At 33.7% G+C, this 13,949-nt stretch overlaps 3 protein-coding genes across 3 annotated transcripts; 1 reads left to right on the top strand and 2 right to left on the bottom strand.

The window, feature by feature from the left end:
* The first annotated feature begins 5,360 nt into the window (after positions 1-5,360).
* On the top strand, positions 5,361-8,966 carry LOC140884473 (CDT1-like protein a, chloroplastic). Its single transcript, XM_073291247.1, has 8 exons — positions 5,361-5,427; positions 5,586-5,797; positions 5,890-6,009; positions 6,462-6,687; positions 6,950-7,592; positions 7,686-7,776; positions 8,370-8,471; positions 8,685-8,966. Exons 2-7 carry the CDS (start codon positions 5,601-5,603, stop codon positions 8,422-8,424), a joined length of 1,332 nt encoding a protein of 443 aa, XP_073147348.1. The 5' UTR covers positions 5,361-5,427; positions 5,586-5,600; the 3' UTR covers positions 8,425-8,471; positions 8,685-8,966.
* A 544-nt stretch (positions 8,967-9,510) lies between these two features.
* On the bottom strand, positions 9,511-10,892 carry LOC140884265 (cytochrome b-c1 complex subunit 8-like). Its single transcript, XM_073290971.1, has 2 exons — positions 10,626-10,892; positions 9,511-9,865 (listed from the first exon to the last, which is right to left on the bottom strand). Exons 1-2 carry the CDS (start codon positions 10,793-10,795, stop codon positions 9,817-9,819), a joined length of 219 nt encoding a protein of 72 aa, XP_073147072.1. The 5' UTR covers positions 10,796-10,892; the 3' UTR covers positions 9,511-9,816.
* A 1,670-nt stretch (positions 10,893-12,562) lies between these two features.
* LOC140879021 (uncharacterized) lies at positions 12,563-13,177 on the bottom strand. Its single transcript, XM_073282652.1, has one exon. It carries the CDS (start codon positions 13,175-13,177, stop codon positions 12,563-12,565), a length of 615 nt encoding a protein of 204 aa, XP_073138753.1.
* Between the last annotated feature and the right edge of the window lie 772 nt (positions 13,178-13,949).

Below are 13,949 nucleotides of genomic sequence, written 5' to 3'. Positions count from 1 at the left end.
ATTTGATGTACAAATTTCTTTATACATATAATATCACTCTTGTAATAACTAATAATCATCTCGTCTCAACTTAAAAATAAGATTCAATAATAATATCTAAGACTTTCATGTCTTGGGGAAAAAACATTTGTCGTAGATTTGAAGGACCATTTGACTGGGAAATATCGGGGAGTCCTGTGGCCGATGAGTCATTGGGTGCCACGTACGTTTTTAAACAGTTGACCTATGGAAATAGTGGGTACTGTGGCATTAAATGAGTGGCTAAGAATAAGTTTTTTTTTTAAAAAAAAGATATCTAAGAATAAGATTGATAAGAAGTTGAACAAATATTTTCAATATAATATAGTATTATATACATGTAAGAATATATATATATATATATATATATATTTAATTTTTCTTATTTTTTTTGTTGTAAAAAGTGTATTTCGGATTCTGGATTGTAGCAACACAACAACAATAAGTAAGTTAAGGCAAGAAGATTTCTCTGTCCGCAAGATGAAATTGCTCCATACAAAGTTCTTAAATGGTAGCGGCAATTCGTCTCTAAAATACAACGACGTCAACGCAAGTGATAGAAGCACAACAAATCTATTGATAGCAGCAAACAAAATATGGTAGAAATCTGAAGTGAGAAAGCAGAAGCGTAAATCGCATACAAAAGAATAAATCCTTCGATGCAAACAAGCGAACTTATATATTTAAAGACAGTTAATGGATGCGACCAAGAGACACGACTCTGCATGAACGAACACACCTCGTGTGAACGAACCCCATCGAGCAGACACGCTGATCCGAAGTGTTTTGACTGGGAGGTGTAAAATAAATTTAATAAATAATAATAAATATTATTTTTAATTAAATTTTGTTCAAAAAGAATAATAGGGTCTCTTCACAATTAGTTGTGTCTCTTAGAGTAGATTCAATATGATTCATCAGATTTGAATCCGTCTGATTGATCTCAGCCACTGAATGATATTCTTTTGTAGTATTTAATCTAGTGCGTCCAATCTCCATATCAACGATCCATATCGCACCCCTTCAGGATGATAACATTCCTTGGATGTACCTTTTGATCTAGCAGCCACCAATCTAGTGGTCCAGATCCAACGCATCTGATCACTCCTCAACCGTCTCCATATCATGTGTCACAATAGCATCCACTGTACCCCACATCCACACACACGTGGACTCCATGACACGTCAGCTTACACCATTTTCGAGTAGCATAAAGAAAAGCTCCTCGCGACGATGCACAGTGCTCCATCAATGCACCCTTTGCGCACGTGTGCGTGCTCGGTCGGTGCGTTGCACCGGTAGATTTCAACCTATCATATGAGTATTACCCCAATGATAGATCTAATGTCCCATGATTTGCCACGTCAACAATATATAATTAATTACGCGTATGTGTAAAAAAAAGAACCATTAGATGCATAGTTTGGGTATTATCCATATGCTAGGATATTATCTACCACGTTGCACCTCCCTCGCCTTTGGATTTGACTTGAAATGATTATTCAATATACACAACAATATATATGTAGGAATAAAAAGTACAAAACTTTCCATGTGGATCAAGTCTTATCTCACCTACTATACATTAATTGGGTCTTGAACACCAATCTTAAACAATTATTTTCTCATTCACCCAAAATCGATTTTGAGCAAATTAATATACCAAAATCATCTAATCAAAAGTAGATATCAATTCTCAAGTCAATTTCTAGTTTTATCGGACGAGTGCGCTCGATTAATTTTCCAAGTCTTAATGACCTCAAAACCCATTTTTCCAACTTATTTCATAAAAAATTATATCTCCGGATATATGGTAAGTTAAACAACAATAAAACTAGGTCGCAGATATTATGCATGGTGTGTGTCACGTATTGTCCAAAAATTCCATTTTTTTGCCACCCCACGTGTCTGCAACACTTTCCTTTGTACTTATTATAAGCAAAACAATTAAAATAAACAAATACTGTGAGCAATAGTAACGATGACGAGCCACAAAATTACAATAATATTTAGCATTTCTTGAATTTAAATTAATTAGTTTAGTATTTTCATTCACATTTATTTATATTAATTTGTTGTTTCTTTTTCAAAAAAAAAAATTGTTGTTTCAAGAAAAAAAGGAAATCTCTATTGCGAAGGTTTTTTTTTTTCTTTTTTTTTTTTAAAACAAACACAGCGGTATTATTAATGCGCGCATCAAATGAAGAGGGCTATGCTGCTTTTAAGCAGTGTTTTCATAATCAGATCGGTGATCGAACTGGTCTAGTTAAAAAACGATCCAATCGGTCGGATCTTTTTAACCGAAAGGTCGAAACAGAAAACCGTTTATATAATATAATATAATAAATAATATGTTTTGAATTTTAAAAACTCAAAAATACATATAAATAGACAAAAAAATATATATTATCATAGTTTGAAAACTAAAAAAAATATGTAAGTACATTCAAAATGTCAATTATAGTTATAAATTATTTAAATAACAAATTATTTAATTTAAAAAATCTATTATTATTAAAATAATATTTTTAATGAATTACAAATAATCATATATATAAAAAATACTGAATTTAAAGTTTTAAAAATAAAAAAAATTAAATTTTCAAAAATAAATTAAAAAAATTCGAAAAAACCGATTCAATCGGTTCAACCGATTTTCCGATTCTTGGGTTGTTCAACCGGTTCTTGACCGGTTGAACCGTTTTTTTGGTTTTTGGGGGGTGAACCGAACCTGACCGACGACCGGTTGTCGAACCGGCTGGTTCGATTCTAAAAACACTGTTTTTAAGTAATAATATTAATTAATTAATTAATTAATTAATTAATAACAACAATTTAATGAGTATTCGTCTTCTAATTTATTACGCAACTCAAAAACTCAATTTGAGACGGTTTTACAACGTTGAGTTTATAAAATAGATATCGCATTTAACACGTCAAAAAATATTATTTTTTATGTTAAAAGTATTACTTTACATTTTAAATAAAGAACAAATCGTTCAATTTTCACATAGGTAATAGGTTTCACATGAGATATATTAATACAACTCATATTTACGATAAAAAAATATATTTTTAATATAATTTTTTTTTTTTCCGAATCGACATTTGTCTTAACAAAATAAGACCATCTCAGAACAATTTTTTTTTTTCTCACGTATAAAGAGTCTTTAAACGATGTCACATAATACATATTGTGAACGTAGACATATAAAATTGAAATATTCAGTGGGTGGGTGGCTATATGTTTTTTGTAGGGACACGTGGAATTTGTACGTCGAATAGACGGTTACCCTTCTCCTCCCATCTGGTCCCTTAAATTGGGCACAACAAATAAGATATTTTGAGTATCAAAACTTCTCCACCATAATATCGATATAAATGAGTGAAATAGGTGGGCCTTTTATTAAAAATAATGTTTAAAATTATATATTTAGTTCTTATATTAAAAATTAATCAACATTCCTCATTGTTCCGTCTCGCGAACTATCGAAACTATAATATATTTTGTTTCAATGATGATCAAGGGTTGTTTAGACAAGTACTTGAGAAACGTTTTTAGTGTTTTATAAGTTAAAAAAATTCAAAATATATGTTTAAACAAGATTTTAATAAAAATTTATTTAAAAATATTTTTAAAACAGTGTTTTTCAAGTATATAATTTTTAAAAAACAATTGAAATGTGTTTTCTTAATGTTTTTAGAATTGAAAACTATGTTGGAAAACAAAACATAATCTGTTTATTCTAAAAACATTTTTATATAATAGCTGTCAAACATTTATTTATTTTTAAAATATATTTTAAAACATTTTATAAGGTTTTTTTTAAACAAATTTTTATAAAAATATTTTATAAGTACTTGTCCAAACGGAAGCTTATTTATGTTTTTTTTAAAACATATTTAAGTAAAATATCCATTTACACTCTTTAACGGAAAATGGAACGAAAAGTAATGTGTTTCTGGTGCAATCCTGCTCAAAACGTAGTAGTTACCAAATTATCACATTGCCCGTAATCTAACTTGTTTGGTACAAATACAAATAATACTTGTATAACTTGTTCTATTAATCATTCGTTCTTCTCGTCATACTATTTATCCATCTATTAATTATTTATTTTACATCAATCAAATCATTAATCATTTATTTTATATCAATCAAATCATTGAATTTAAATTACTATATTACCCTTATCAATAATATTATTCATATTTTATTTATTTTTAAAAAAGACAAAATGGTAATTTATCATTTTTATATAAAATACAATCAATCAAATCACATAAACTATAATCTATCCATCAAATCAAATACTATATTAACTATCATTTTTATTTATTTTATATTACATTATATTACTTATTCAAGTACTATTTATCCTATCCTCGAACCAAATGATAATTGTAATAAAATATTGGAAACTTAAGAAACAACGAGACAATTATTTTTTTAAAATAATTTCTTATTTTGTCGTAAAAACTTATCTACAAAGTTTTAAATTTTAACATTATATGTAAATTCTATGTACAAAGATGGTTTAAATTGGAACATATCACGCATAAAAAGCTAATTTGCATAGAAATAGTTTAAAATAGTTTAATTTTATATTAAACTCCCAAGAACATGAACGTATTTGCGCATATGAATAGGATCCAAACATACACTTAAAAAAAGAACAATGTTAAAAGAAAATAAAAAATTCAAGTTATACCAATCATTGGTTGAACTCGAAATCTATCTTAATTAAAGTGAAATATCAAACAAATATGTAAATGTTGGATTTGAAATTTTTTGTCTTACTTTTCTAAACTACAAAATACATTTGAAATCTATAAATCCAAACACAACCAACGTTTATGTGCACACACACATATCTTATAACTTCAGTTTTTTGAAAAAAAAATTCAAAATATTATTTTTTAAAATGTGGTATATGAAGTTTTCAAGGTTCGATCGAGTAAATAGAAACCAATAATGTTAAATAGATCTAAATGTTAATATTAAGTTTCATATTTTAAATCAAATTTGAGACAATTTTTATGATTGCATATAAACTCATAGTTTTCAAGTAAGAGTATAACAAATCAAATCGAGTCGTATATGAAAAAAGTTATCGAGTTAGTTAGGTTCGAACTCAAGTATGATATGAAGCTCCAATAATTAAAACTTGTTTTGGTTCGATTCCAACTTTGAGTTCAATTACTTTCCGAATGATTGGATTTGTATTCCAAGGCCCAATGGGTCCCGAGATGCAGGAGCCCAAAATCCAATGCCAAACCAGCCCATTTTTTGAAACACTCGCTACTTTCCCTCCCCTGCACCTACGTATACGAACCGATGAAGAAACCCTAAACCCCAATTCCATTTACCATTCAAATTTTAAATTAGCTCGATTTCTGGGACAAGAGGTACAAATCGATTCCTTGCTCATCATCTTTTCATTTTAATCACACAATATTTTGGCACAAGTTTTTTTCCTTTCACGAAACCATGAACCACACAAGGTGCTCTTGAATCTTGATTAATGTATATTCTGACGAAGCATTCTCATCTCTGTTTGTTTCAGGTTCGAGTCTGCGAGATGAAAGACTTAGGAGAGGAAAATAATGTTCGTGAATTGACCGAAACCGACCATATTGTCTCTTTCCTCGACGGTTCACAAAACAAAGGTGAAACCCATGATCAATGTGTGGACTTTTCGTCTCCTACCCCAGTGAAAACGAAAGAGCCTTTGCTGGTTAAATGCCAGGAAACGTCAGTGGAAGAACTTCCTGAGAAGTGAGCTACCGAGCATTTGCATTTTCTTATGTTTTGCTAAATCTATCTAAAGCCTGCAGCCTAACAAGACAAGTTTTGTTTCTGAATTTCAGTTACGGGGTCTTATCGGAGTTTTACGGTGGTATGATAACCTCATTGAGGCTGCTCAGTCTGCGCAACAGGGCACCTACATTTAAGAACATTAGCTGTCTGGTTAAAATTCTGACGGGAAGGTAGTGGTTGCGGCCAATATTTTCCCGTTAACGTTAATGTTTGATGCTCTATTTATTTGATCGTTCCCTTTTTTTTTTTGTCATTCTTCTGGTTGCCCCTTGTGTCTATCAATGTAAAGTGTCAGTCAACCTCTAAACTCCAACATTTCGTTTAAGTGAACCATAGATGATTTTAATTGATGATTCTCGACAAAAACTTTATGTACTTTATCTTACTGATATGGTGCCACTTATCATTGTAATTTTTATCACGGTGGGAAGTAGTGATATGAACCGAGATTCTACTTTAAATTGCTCTTAAAAAATAATTTGCTGTAATTGCAATTGTGATTGTATCCGTCCATCTTGGTGCAATATTTTTACCCGTTGCAACTTTCATACTGTTCTTCAAAACATATTCAATTGCTGTATGCATTTTAATCCTTCATTATTATTTTTTTTCCAATTATCAGGGAATTCCTAGTCACACATCTTGCACAAATAACATACATACTGCCTGAAGCAGTTCAGATTGATAAGATTCTCATACATGACGACAAAACTAAGTGCATAAAGCCAGAAATGAAGATCACATTGCTGTTTGATGTTGTAGATGGCCACTGTGAGGAATCTGTGTTTGTTGCTTTAAGCAATCTTTTCTCTTCCAGGCTAAGAGATTTTTATGTGGCACATCCTGAGGTATTGCCATCTTTCTTTAAATGAGAATGTTGTTATTGAGGTTTGACAAGATTCAGTTGCTGAATATTTCCGGAAATGATCAATGGTTACTGAGCCTCTAAATTATTTGTACACCAAAACAGATTCACCGAAAACACATTTAATATTATAAATTTGCCATCAATTCAAGATCTTTACTTGTTTTCCAGCCTTTGATATGCAAACCTCAGCATATAATTTTCACTAAAATTCTCGAAACTGTGGTTTTGGTTTTGCCAAGCAGGATACAAATGTCCCTGAATCTGCACTACTGGAGCCATTTAACCAGAGAAGTTTCACAGTCCAGGAAGACCCAGTTCTAAAGGACTTGTCAGCTTCATGTGACTCAGATAGATTGGATTTGTCTCATTCTTCTCCTTCTTTTACAAGATTCTTCTCTAAAAAAGCTGGTGTTCAAGAAATAGAGAAGACTAATCTCATTTTGCCTCTTACATCCGCTGGTGTAATTAATGAAGAGAATGAAAATGCAATGATGCTTTCAGATTATCCTCCTGAAGCCAGCTTATGTGAGAGCACTCCTGTGAAGTTTGCCTCAAGTAGCGATGGTCAGTTGGTTGAAACACCGGTGCAAACTACCCCATTGAGGATAATTCCACAAAATGCATTAGCGCTGACCTGTGAAGATGAGAGCAAGTCAACAGCTAGCCAAAGCTACAAGCAGCCCTCTTCTACGGCTAAGAAATCATTAGATTTTTATTGCTTGGATGGTGATGACACTAAAAATTCACCTAAGGAAATATCAGCTTGCTTGCCTGACCTTGTTCTGTTGATTCACAAGATATTCCAATCTGTCAACTTTTGTCCGATTACTAAGGAAGAACTTATTCAGAAAATTATTTTGCACAATTGTGAGATTGATGACCAAGGTATGCATACGTGCCTCTGTGTTGTTCTCTTCTCTATTGACCACCTTTTCCTTTTACGTATAAAAGAGCCTGATTCTGTTGTTAATTACTTAGATGAGGTTGAAAAACAAATAGAGCACCTTGAGAAACTGGTTCCAGATTGGTTCAATAAGAAACTGGTTTTAAGTGGCGACATTCTATATAAGTAAGTTATTTTTCTTTCTTTTTATTTTTTTTTGTGCTTTTTCTGAATCTTTGCAAGTTCTATTTTTTTAGTCCTGCATATTGACCTGTAGACGGTGTCTTCACAAGGTAATTATTGTTTGTTTTGTTTGAGAAAGTCTAAAGAATGATTCTTTGCATGCAACATGACAATTAAACTTGTGATATCTCACATTTGTGCCACAATCTGATTTTTCTGTTCTTTTGTAGTTTGTATGTGGAAGTTGAACTTGATCATATTTTCTCACTTGCAGATTGTTGACAATTATCACCTTGAGAAGCTGCTTCAAAAAGTGAATGATTATTATTATTATTATAATTTTTTTGGAGGAAGTAATGTGCTTTGTGGGAAGATGTAGACATTGCAGTAGTCTGTACATAAGCTAACCGAAATACTTATTATAGTGGTTGATTATCATTTACGAATTTATGAGCTCTTATATGACGGTTCATACTGGTGCTACATTGAAAAGGAACCAATGGTTGTAGCACTTTATTCTTGAATGAATGGAAGTGGTTTTGATAAAGTTACTGCATGCTTATGTAAGATTCTATTGCTTTTTTGCCCATTTGCAGTGTGAAAAAGGAATCAGATTTGAACATGGTTCGCGAAAGGATTAATGTCATATGATCTGTAAGTTTGTGCCGAAGGCCTCTCTACCTGCATACTCTTATGGGGTAAGCTCCAGGAAAATGTAAAACCTGCTCTGTTGTGTTTCTTGTAATCATTACAGTAGTGGGGCGGACCAAGAGGGGGGCGGAAGGTGCAATTCGCTCCCCTTCAATAAAGAAAAAACCGAAAATTTTTAAGTGTATTGTTTTCTCTTGAAGAATTTAGGCATATTTTTTTGTTGTATTACTCTCTGATAATGCTTTATGATCTCTTTTCAGGGAATGTTAACTTTAGATTGGTCCATTTGCGATGTAAAGAACTGAAGGGTCAAAATTTTTATTCTCCTTGAAGATTTTATGATGGTTAAAAAAAGTGAAGTTTCCTCAGTATGAGACTGTTTACTGTTTGACAATGTAGAATTATTATTGGTCATCCGGTAGCTGTGCATTCAAGAATTTGAGTTGCTAATTCTCACAAGTATTTATTTGGTGTATTTAAAATATTCATATCTTTCTACTCCTGTAAAATATATAATACTTCCTCCTCTCACCTATTTAGGTTACATTTCATTTTTTATCCATCTTAATTATATAATCTAATTTCCATATTTAATGTTATCTTCCGACCCTTTTATCAATTTATTTATAATAAATTAATATCATTAACTACTTGTACAATTATTTATTCTATTAAAATCTCAATTAAATAATGACAAAACTGATCATTGTTCAGTTTGTTCAAGCAAAAATGTTTGACTTCCACGAATTTAGTAGCATAATGTGATTAATTAGTTCACAAGGTTATCACCAACCAGTCTCGAATCTAAGCCCTTTATAAAACACGAGATCACAAGCATAAATTCCATTTCGACAGGAGATGCATTATATTTGACACACGAAATAATGCAATCACAAAAATATAAATTCATACAGATTTCAAGGCCTGAACGTGTATAGACAATTCAATTTCTATAAATTAAATTCGAGCCAATTTTCCTTTCTTTTTCAATAGGAAACATAACTTCCATTATATTTAGAAATAGAACTACTGAATTGAATGTAATTACTTACATAATGAGAAGTTTTTCTTATTTTTCACACTAAATTTAAATAAATATTGATTCAATTCAAATCAGTTCGAACCCATAATCAAACAGTGTTCAAGCGATTTGATTTTCAGTCCATCGAGGGGGAAAAAAATAGAAATCAAGGGGAAGCCAGATATACCGGAGGCAATATCTCCTTCGTACAACCCAAAAATATCATTATTACAAACATTATAAATGTCCAGGAAAAACAATAACCGTGAATCCAATTGACCAAGAGTGCAATATCTGAGCTCACTCAGCTTATTGACTAAGGAAAAGTAGAAGATTATGGAATCTTTGCAGATGAATCGAGTACATCGACCTCAGTATCTATGTGCCATCTTCTCCTTTTCCTGGTACCACTGCACATACCTGCAAGAACAAACAATTAGAAGAGTGAATTATGTAGTTCCACTAGCCAAATACAATCCCGTGAATTGTATGGACAGCAGTGACAACATCAAAAGTTGATGCGACCATTCAATAAGAAAATATAATGGAAATCAAGCTTCTTCTCATGAGATTTTCTCCCCAAAAAAGTAAAATCTTTCCTTCATCAAAGATTTCCACCCCACAAACAGTTACAGTTGAAGCAGCCAACTTCTTCCATTTTCATCACCTGGCGCTTACATCACCAAATACAAAAGAGACGAAGACGGCGGCACAATGGCTACCAAGAAACTGGTTTTGGACTATCATTCCATGGTTTAATCTTTACATTCCCATGAATTTTACAAGTTATGCATATGTGTAGTTTGGCACATAGCAGACACTGTCCCAAAGCGAATCCGTGTTCGATACATACCAGACACTGAACAAAAGGAGGATTTTTCATCCTGTTGGCAAAATTGAAATAATGATATTCCTCATTTCTCAAGCCAGACAGTTTAATCCAAAGAGAATTCACGGGAAGTCTCCAAATCTACGGTCAAATGATGCAAACAAATTCATATAAGCAACATAACCAATGCCGAATCAGAATCATGTTCAACCAAATCCATCGAATCAACAGAATCAGAAACCACAATTTGCCAGCTGCATCCAGCTTAACGTAAAACCAAATCAAACAAGTCCGACAAAACACACCCAATCCAACAAAATCTAAAGACTCGAGGGTAAGTAATATACTTACGTGTAGGTACCAACGAGAGGTCCCAGAAGGAGGGTGGCTCCCATCCAACTGCTCGAGAATTTGTGGCTGATCTTTCCTGGGATATCCTTCAAGAGACCCGGCATCACCTTCTGCTGGAAAGGAGACAACGCGTACACCACCGCCTTCATCCGCACCGGCTGCTTCCCCATTTCTCTCTAAATTCAGCGATTAGGGTTTGAAATGCAAATTGGGAACGAGATATCTTGATTCAGAGTTTCATCCAGGCGGAGACAAAATAAGGCTCGAAATGGGCCGGACTATTTATTTTCAGCAGGCTCAAGAATACATATATTGCCAATTTTTGGGCTCAGGAATTTTAATGTGATAAGGAAATGATTTTTCGGATATTAATTTTCAGTTTTTCTATTTTTTATTTTTGATCCAATAAATTTTCAAAGTTTTATTTTGATACATTAGTTTTAATTTTTGGATAATTTGATCTAATTACTGACGTGTCAACTTGACAATACATCATTTTCTAGAGGCACGTCATCATTTTCCAATGTCGCATCAGTAACTAGACCAAAATAGCCGAAAATAAAAATTTACTAAATCAAAATCCAAAATAGAACAAGTTTTTAAACAAAAAAAAACTTATTTTCTCATATGATTATTACTAATTTATACAAGGATACTCTACCATAACTATCTCTAATCTCTAATGATAAAGCTTGATATAAAAAAATATTATACTTGACGTTATTTATGCATGTATCTATACTGTTAAAAAAGATGCGCATTTAGAAATATTCAACCAAGAAGACATTTGTATCGACCCATGACTATTACGAAAGCAAACACGGTTGTGGCAATCACTGGTGATGTTTTTCAAACTATTGAGAAAGTAGAAATTAATGGATATTCTATGAAAACAAGAAAAAAGTCAATTTTTACAAGGTGACTAAGAATACATTCAGCATTTTGAAGTACCTTATGATTCGTTATGCATTTCTTTGCTAAGCCTTTGTTCAGATTCATTCTGTTCTTTTCGTTCCAATTGATACCCATCTGATATGTTCGTTTGTGATGATTCTGATTTGAATAATGGCGTATTGGAAAAATCCTGTGAGGAAAAAGGCCCCAGAGGGAGCCTGTCTACAGGAAAAGGCCCCAGAGGGAGCCCGTTTACAGGAAAAGGCCCCAGAGGGAGCACAAAACCATTAAAAGCCCATGGTCATTATGATAAGATATGAATAAATATATTTTTAAAAGAATGATGTTCCTGTTTTGAAAACTCGATCGTACATTCCTCGTTTCATGTCCTTTGATTTCGTTTCATGTTTTGTTCTGTACGATTCCTTTGTTATGCAATGAGATCTTGAAATGCACTGTTAGGATTCAAATTAAGAAATGATAAGGAAATTTCGAAAACATGATATGATAAGGCCCTGATGCGGTGGGTTATAATAACCGTTTAAGGCCTCGTCCCCTTAGAGGAGTAACAATTAGGGACTGATAATTAGTCAGGATTAACGAGATGAATAACAGTGCCATGTATAAGTTATGATTCGGTTATGATATGTCTTGATTCTTTGTTTCGTATTCTATTTGTCTCCTGTCTCGACTCATATTGAATTCGTATCATGTATATATATTCGATATTTGTGTGTACGATTGGCCCCCACTTGCTGAGTGTTTCTCAAAACACTCACCCCCTTACTTCTCTCCCCAGATACGGGCGAAGATGAGTTGGAAGATGATGAACAACACGCATTTTGGGGTTGGTGATCAAGTTCAAAATATGGAAATTCAAGAATTTATTTCAGTTTTATTTCTTACTACGTTAATTGCTTCTGCACTTGTGTTTTTCACTGTAAAATACAGTTATGGTTTATGAAATAGACTAGTTTTTGGAAAGATTTGTACTACGAGACTTGTTGTTTCAATGTTAAATTGTTAAACAACACCGATGTCAACTAGGCCCGGTTTCGGGACGTGACAGTGCCGGTTGTGACATTCTCTCCTACATATTCGGCCGACACCCTCGTTGCCTCAAATTGTTGGAGTAATTCTTTGAATTGACTCAACATATCTCTTGTTTTCCATGTAGCTTCAGACTCTGGAAATCCGTTCCACTTGATCAGATATTGAGTGCTAGGTTGCACTCCACGTCGCCGCTCGATTCGTTTGGCCAACACTTCTTCAACATCTTTGTCAAAATAAGTTGTTGCTACAAGAGGTGTTCGGTGAGAATCACCTCGGCTTGTGTCTTCCTCATCTGGATAATAAGGCTTTAGCATGCTCACATGGAAGACCGGATGAATATTCAATGTGTTGGGGAGGTCGAGACGATATGATACCTTCTCAACCCTTGCAATGATATTAAAGTGTTCTTCATACTTCCGGAGTAGACCCTTGTGTACACCTCGGAAGGGTTTAAATTGATGTGGCAAGAGCTTGATGATTACTTCATCTCCGATGTAGTACTCTTGTTGCCTTCTCCTTGCATCGGCCCATTTTTTCATGTGTCGTTGCGCCTTCTCTAAGTGCACTCCGGCCAAGTCCATGTACTCGCTCCAAGACTTGGTCATCTTTGTCGTTTCTGAGCTTTGTCCCTTGCTAAAAGATATTTGCTAAATATGCGGATTAGTCGGTTGTTGCCCCATGATTAGCTTGAATGGGCTCTTCCCAGTGGCTTCACTTTGTTGCAAGTTATAAGAGAATTGTGTCACATCCATAAGCTTCGCCCAATCTCGTTGGTTGGCACTCACAAAGTGCCTTAGGTAGAATTCTAAAAAGGAATTTACCCACTCAGTTTGGCCATCGTTTGCGGGTGAAAACTTGTAGAGAAATGTAACTCCGACCCAAGGAGCTTGAAGATTTCTGTCCATAGTCGTCCTGTGAATCGAGGATCCTTTACGCTTATGATGTGTCTTGGCAATCCTCAATATTTGACCACGTTCTTCAAGAATAGCCTTGCAGCTTCCTCGGAAGTGAAATCCTTTGAGTAGAAGTGTCAAAACGGGCCAGCGGGGCGGGACAACCCACAATCCGTTGCAACCCACCATTAGGCGGCGCGGGTCGGCCCACCTTTTAGGCGGGTTTGAAAAACACCAACCCAACCTACCTATTTTAGGTGGTGAGGCGGGCCAACCCGGCGGGCTCACGTGTAAATTGGCGGATTTTTGCGGGCCAACCCGCAACCCACCATCATAAATCAGTATTTTACAGTGTTACATTACCAGTTAGACCAAAAATTGCCGAGAATTAAAATTTAGCGTACCAAAAACAAACTTTGAAAATTTAGTAGATCAAATCCTAAAATTAAATAAGTTATTGAACAAAAAAAACTATTTTTTCTTT

This window comes from Henckelia pumila, chromosome 2, assembly GCF_033568475.1.
Source record: "Henckelia pumila isolate YLH828 chromosome 2, ASM3356847v2, whole genome shotgun sequence".
Lineage (NCBI taxonomy): Eukaryota > Viridiplantae > Streptophyta > Magnoliopsida > Lamiales > Gesneriaceae > Henckelia > Henckelia pumila.
Note: the sequence above shows the minus strand (reverse complement) of the source record. Positions and strands in the feature narration are given on the sequence as shown.